This window comes from Acanthisitta chloris, unplaced genomic scaffold (genome assembly GCF_000695815.1).
Source record: "Acanthisitta chloris isolate BGI_N310 unplaced genomic scaffold, ASM69581v1 scaffold8539, whole genome shotgun sequence".
NCBI classification, from domain to species: Eukaryota; Metazoa; Chordata; class Aves; order Passeriformes; family Acanthisittidae; genus Acanthisitta; species Acanthisitta chloris.
Genome location: NW_008690783.1, coordinates 103,898 through 110,959, shown reverse-complemented (window position 1 = coordinate 110,959; position 7,062 = coordinate 103,898). Strand labels below are relative to the sequence as shown.

Genomic DNA, 7,062 nt, shown 5'->3' with positions numbered 1-7,062 from the left:
CGGGCGGCACTGCCCGGCGCCTGTGCCCGGCGGCGCGGAGTGCCTGCGGTTCGGGTGCGCTCGGCTCCTGGCGCGTTTAGATTTCCACCTCATTACAGAGTGTTTCGCAGAGGTGACTGTAAAACTTCCACCTTATGAGAGTGTGGAGGCCTGTGCGTCTGCAGAAGTTGTAGGAGTTTTGCATTATTTTGAAAAGTTCATTATGCTTAGATGCTTTTATAAATTAATGTTAGGAGTGTGGCCTAAATAATATGTTTGGAGAGGGACTTTTCGTTAGGTACTGTAGTGATAGGAGAAGAAATAATGAGTCTAAATTGAAGGAGGGGAAATTTAGGTATCAGGAAGAGGTTGTTTCCTGTGAGGATGGTGAGACACTGGCACAGGTTTTCCAGGGAGTTGTGGATGCCCCAGCCCTGGCAGTGTTTAAAGCCAGGCTGGATGAGGCCTTATCATCCTGGTCTGGTGGGAGGTGTCCCTGCCCAGGGCAGGGGGTTGGGACTAGATGATCTGTAAGGTCCATTCCAACCCCTTAACAGTCCATGATTCTGTGTTTGAAAGAGTGACATGCTCAGACACACACATACGAGTGCTTTGGGTTGCACTGAGCTGAACACCTTCCTGGGGGGATTGTCCAGTAGAGTGGAATGACAAAAAGGACAATGTCGATAGCTGAGTGCTAAGGGGAGAAGCATCCACAGCTGCATATAGTCTTATGTGCTACTTAAAATAGCCTTAAGGCTTACCTGAAATAATCAGATACTCTAAGCAGGAAGCTCAAAAATACAGTTTGCTTCAGTGACTGAATATACCACAATTGTTGCCATCTTGGTTCAGTGGTATTTTTCTTCACATTCAGAATAAAACAATGTTTACATTGTAATTATCTTCTTCATATGCTTAGCTTCGTCCTCTGGTTTCTTTTAGATTGTTGACTAGATTAAAGCACTTTTTATTAACCATGTTTGTTTCATAAGCTCTTACATAGAATGTTATGAGATGGGTTTGACTAGTTGGACCACTTTGACTCATGCATGCTAAAGTGTGTTTCCAGCCCTTCAGGCTTTCTGGTGTCTCCTTTCTGGGTATTTTCTGTTCTTTCAACATCTGTCACAAATCCTGGGCCACTAGCACTGAGCATTGTGGTCTAGCAGTGTATGTTCAGTGACTAAATGCTTACTGTGATTAATTCATGTTCAGGCATCCAAAGACAACTTCCTTCTTTCCAATGCAGTATATCATGAGGAGTTCTTGTTCAGCTCATGACTGAGTAATTTCCAGCTTTCTTGTGTCCCAGAAACATCTGTCCTTATGAACATTGCTGACTCCTCTGCTCTTGTTGGCATGATCTCACATGGTCAAATGTGAGATGTGATTTAACAAAACTCTTTTCAGAGTGGTACTATAATTGAATATGACACAGACTTAATGGGAAGACTGTATCCCGTTACATCATATACACATGTGCACACTCTCCTGTTCTTTAGCAAGGAGTGAGTGTAATTGTCCAGAGTCATCTTCAAATCATCTTTCCAACACTTTTTTTTGTTTACCCTGTAGGTTGGGGAGCATGGCTGCTAAGAAACTGAGAAGAGCACAGTTGTCTCAGGAGCTTTGTGAAAGGCTGAGTCGCTATCAGATCACTACCTGTCAGGTGAAAGAGTTATTTTGGTTGGGGGGGTGGGGGGTTTGTTATTGGTTTTTGGTTTGGTGGTGGGTTTTATATGTGTGTGTGTTCTAATGCAGGTTGTGTTCGCTTTTTTTGTAGTTTAATTAAACAGGGGGTTTTACTTTCTCTAGAAAGTAGGAGTCATTTCAGACTCCATCTGGCCTGCTGCCTTGTGAAAGTATAGGTTTAAAATGATAGATGCCTGACTAAACCATTTAAACTTGTCTGTACTTACTGCCTCTGCAGAGGTAGGGGAGATGTGTAAGCAGCTCTGGAGAAGGACCTGGGGATTCTGGTGGACAACAAGCTGTTCATGAGCCAGCAGTGTGCCCTCGTCACCAATAAGGCCAATGGTATCCTGAGATGCATTAGGAAGAGCAGTGCCAGCAGGTTGAGGGAGGTGATCCTGCCCCTCTACTCAGGCTTTGTGAGGCCACACCTGGAGTATTATGTCCAGCTCTGGGCTCCTCAGTACAAGAGGAATGGGTCCAGTGGAGGGCCACAAACATGATTAAGGGACTGGAGCATCTCTCTTACAAGGAAAGGCTGAGGGAGCTGGGTCTGTTCAGCCTTGAAAAGAGACAGCTGAGAGGGGCCCTCATCAATATATTTAAGTATCTGAAGGGAGAGTGTCAAGTGGATGGAGCCAGGCTCTTCTCAGTGGTGCCAAGCAATAGGACAAGAGGCAACCGGCAGAAACTGATGCACAGGGAGTTCCCCCTGAACATGTGGAAGAACTTCTTTACTATGTGGATGACTGAGCCCTGGAACCAATTGCCCAGAGAGGTTGTGGATTCTCCCTCACTGGAAATATTCAAGAACCATCTGGACACAGTCCTGTGCAATGTGCTCTAGGATGACCCTGTGTGGACAGAGAGGTTGAACCAGATGACCCCACTGTGGTCTCTTCCAACCTGACCCATTCTGTGATTCTGTGATACCTTCACTTCTAAAGAACCAGAAGATGCTTTATTTTAGCAGGAGTGTGCAGCTACTTAGTTGTATGGAGTGAGACAACCATTGGTGAACGCTTCACAAAACTGCATGTGTCCTACATAATCTAGTGTGTGAACATGCTGTGATGTTAAACTATCCGTTATGGGTTGATTCAGCAGCACATTCTGAAGTTGTTCTTAGGAATGCTTGCCTGAAGAGAGCCAAGAGGCCCTATATATTTCAGTAGTATGCATCATAAATATGGGATCTGTGCCTAGGAGTGTCAACTGGAAGACTTAATGTGTTTTTAATGTTTTTCAGGTGGGCAAATTAAGGGTTATCTTGTTGCAATTCCCTTGCACAGATCTCAAATGGTTGGTCCTGTTACTCCATGTCCTATGAATGCAATTTCTTTTAATATACTGTATGAGAAGAAGGAAGGAGAGATACAGCCTAATAGTGTATAACATGTCAGAGTTGTGGAACCTGTGCTATTTGTATATGGATTGTGTTGGTTTAGTCCCTAGTCAGGATTTCTAGGTTGAGCACTCTAAACTGTTCTATCATCTTTCAGGACTTTTTAGGTCTTTCCCTCTTGGAGCTAATGAAAGTGACAGGACAGAACTACTATGAGGTGCAGAGGCTTCTTTGTAAAGTCAGTCGAGCTTGTGCTCCCAAAATGCAGACAGTAAGTATTGTGTTGATACTGGTTCTGATACGATATCTGGCAAAAAGCTGAACAGTGTTGCTCATCTTTTTAGCTGTGAGGGTAGTGATGTCTCAGTTTGACTGCACAATGAAACAATGCTTTTTAATTTAAATGTTGGTCTCTGAGGCACTTTAGTTTGAGTTACATTTATTAGGTGTTATAGCCTCAAGAGATTGTTCAGGCTTGCAGCATCGCTACTGAGTGCAGTATGGAAATGTGTCGTCGTCTCTTGCAGTCCAGCGTGTAAGAACTGCTTCTAGTTTGGATCCTGCAACTCAAAAACCCAAAAATGTTGTTTAATACAAGCAAAGGGTAAGAATTCCAGTATAAATTGTTTTGAGTTATGAAAGTGGAGGTAACTTCTTGAGGATTTTTTCCATCCATGTAAGTGAGCTGCAGAGTGCTTAGGCTACAGGTAGCCTGACTGGGGAGAGTGCAAGAAGGAAACAGACGTTAGCTGCAGTGCAGTGGTAGGTTTTACTTTCTTTTTTGAATTCATGTTAAAAGATGTCAAAAATGGCATCTCTCAGAACAGAGAGGATACAGACAGTTCTGACCTTGGTCAGTGCAGCTCCCTTCTTCTAAAAAAAAAAAAAAAGACATGTCAAAGTTTATCACATGTAATTGGCATAGTAATTAGAGCAGTAATTGTGTGAAACTCCAAATTGGCATACATGCATTAAAGTTAGTGATATGCAGAATGAATATGACTTCTACTGAATGGATTTAAAGCTAGCTAATTAATAGTTTTTCATCAATAACTGTTAATAATTGATGAATTGAAGACGGATGAAAGATTTAAGTAGAGTTCTACCATTTGCTTTTGCCTGTCATCCACACATCACTATTCAAATTTCTGTGCTGAGAAGCCTGGCAGATCCTGAAGTTTTATCATACTGCAGTCCCCAAGAGCCCTTAATACAGAGCCAGCTGATAAGTGACCAACTGTGTAAGTGCATACAATGTAGAGCTGTACTTCCAGAAACAGGAGATGTTAGGTGTCTTTAAGGGATGTGGATTGAATCTCTGCAAACACAGGATTTCAAATAGACTTCAGGTCAGAGTGAGTGATGTAGCATCATGACCAATGTAGCAAGAAGGTTTGAGGATATGGCTGAGTTAGAAAAAAACACGTAGAATCTAACGGAACAAAAAGCTGAACAAGATCCAGTGGCTGGAAGATAAATTTAAAGATAAAATCCCTCAAATGGGAAGCAGTAGGCAAATCTTAGAAAGTAACATAGGTTATGATTGGGAAAGGTTGTCTGAGGATGTGATACTTTTTCGTTGTCTTGGACTCTTGATTTAATAATAGAATTATTTTTTTTTAGTGAAAGGCAGTTGGGTTCAACCCCGATTTTGTGGGTTGAATACATAAATTACTGGGTAAAATTTTAGAGTCTGTGTTAGGCAGGAAAGATAGAATGGAATAGAATATTGTTTCCATGATCTGCAGTGTTTGTTCTGGTTTACAGGGTTTAAGACCTGTCAGAGGTTAAATGAAAAATTAAGCTAAAATATTTTTCAAATCCGTTTTCATCAGCACATGTATTCACTCTTAAAGTGAATCTGAGCAAACTGTGATCCCTTGGTTGTTCTCATGGCCTGTTCTGTGCTGTTTTTTCTGTATTTCTCTTCAAGAGAACTGAAGAATAGAGGTCTGAATGAATTTCAAGTATTATTCTAATATGCTATCTGTCATAACACAGGGAAGAACTGTAGCACAGAAAAAAGAAGGTACAAGCTATCTTGCCTGCTGGTAGAACTAGCTGGAAGTTTTTCTGACCAGCTTCTACAAAATTGCAGGTTTTATATTGATCACTACCATACACATCCCTTTCACCTACGTGGAGGTTTGGGAATTGGAAGCAGGCCTTGTTGAATGGGAGCAGAGAAAACTTTTGTCACATCATTGTTAATGGCTTACTATTTAATATTGTGGTGATGGAGCTAAAAAAGGCTTTTAAATTTACTCCGTGAACTATAAATGGGTTATAAATGTGAGGAAGGGTGATGAGCTGAGAGTGGACTACAGCTGAAGATAGGAATATTTTGCTCGTTGGCAAGTCATACCGGGCTGATGAAAGCAAATACAACAACTTTCCTAATTCCATTAAAAAAAGGCATTTTTGTTGCTGTTATTGTTTACTTTTTTCCTCTCCTTTTGTAGGCTTATGAAATGAAACTAAGGAAGTCTGTCAACCCTTCTTCAGCATTTTTATCCACCACACTGCACAGTTTGGATAGAGTCTTGCATGGTGGAGTGCCTTGTGGATCCCTCACAGAGGTAACTTGTTTAATATATTTTACTTCAGTTGAACATTTCACTGAGAAGTCAGAAATGACAGTTAGTTTGGACTATCATGTGCTTTAAAGACAAAATGCACAAAATCTTTTGGGTGAGAAGTGGTTTTCTAAAAATTCAAAGAGGCTGCCCTTTTGAGTTTTATGGTGGTGATCTTAATATGTTACTTAAGTAAGAAGAAGGAGTTGAAAAATATTGCAGTCCTGTTTTCCTTTTAATAAAGCAATTTTTTTGCAGGAAATTTGGGAGAATTGTTGGCTGGATTATGCATTGGGAAGTTGCAGTGTGGTTTCATGGTCAGAGCACAAGGTGCTGAATCAGGAGTCTGTCCTTTTAATAGTGACTCACTCTGACTTGAACTAGTCATTAGTTTTTCTGAAGGTAGAATAAACACTACAGAAGTGTGAAGCATATAGGCATGAGAATGATTTCACAGAGCTTTTGTCTAGAAATGTAGCTAATTTATGCCATAAATACACACTGCATTCTTTTTTAAAAGGCCTGTCATTAAGGCCTATGTTACATGCACATACATTGCAACACTACAGATTGCATATCTCTCTATCTGTAGCTCTATCACTCTCTGGACTTTGGATGCAGTGCCACTTTTTTTCCTTTGAATTCAGTCTTTAAGAACAAGGGAGCACTTTATCTTGTACTATCTGGATTTCTCTATGGCCTTGCAGAAAGTGGTAACTTGCTTAGTTTCTATGGTCTGTGAAGACAAGATTCGTGTAGATGCTCATAGGAGTCAGTGAGTATTATAAAAATAAAAAGATGCAATCTCTGGCTTTGGAATTTGCTGAGCTACAAGTGGACTTAGAGAAACATATATATTGGAGGGAGTGTCAGTACGTGTGCACTGTTCCTATGTAATTCCCTTAGCTATCTGTTGTAGGTCCTCAATAGAGAGAAATCCAGAGCTAGACAGACACTGGGTTTATGCAGTGTGGCTGTACTTGTCATCTTAAAGTTCTGAACAAAGCTGTGCACTGGAATGAGTAGATGATGTGTATATTGTATGCACTGTGCCCTGCATATAGACAGGTTGAAACCACTTTTTTCCTTGAACACTTTAATAGTCCTTACCAAGTGACAAATTGTCACACTAAAGGAATAAAAGTGAGAAGTTATTAAAATCTTATAATGAAGAAAATAACATTTTTTCCACACCCTATAGTTGAGCTAGATTGGTTTTGATCTCAGATAGAAATCACTTAGGAAATCTGATAGGGACTTAAAACATATTAGTGTTCAAGCAATGCTGAGTTTAGATTAAACCATTTCTGGTCTTAGTAAACTCTTATGTAATGAGGGGACATTAGTTAAGATGAATACTCTAAGTCTTTAAATTCTGAGAGAAACAACTTGCTGAATTTTGTTTCATTGAAGAAGAGCTGTTCCTGTGTGCTGCAGTGGGATATGCATGGTCCTGAGGTTGTAGCA

The 7,062-nt window shown here is 40.6% G+C and overlaps 1 protein-coding gene across 1 annotated transcript in view; it reads left to right on the top strand.

Moving 5' to 3' along the window:
* Positions 1–1,567: 1,567 nt before the first annotated feature.
* The window catches only part of RAD51B (RAD51 paralog B), a gene marked incomplete at its 3' end in the record, with an annotated part of 16,496 nt that continues 11,001 nt past the window's right edge, over positions 1,568–7,062 (top strand). The window contains exons 1-3 of the mRNA XM_009081955.1: positions 1,568–1,651; positions 3,177–3,290; positions 5,482–5,598. Of these exons, the coding sequence (XP_009080203.1) occupies positions 1,568–1,651; positions 3,177–3,290; positions 5,482–5,598 (315 nt within the window). The remainder of the gene's footprint in view (positions 1,652–3,176; positions 3,291–5,481; positions 5,599–7,062) is intronic.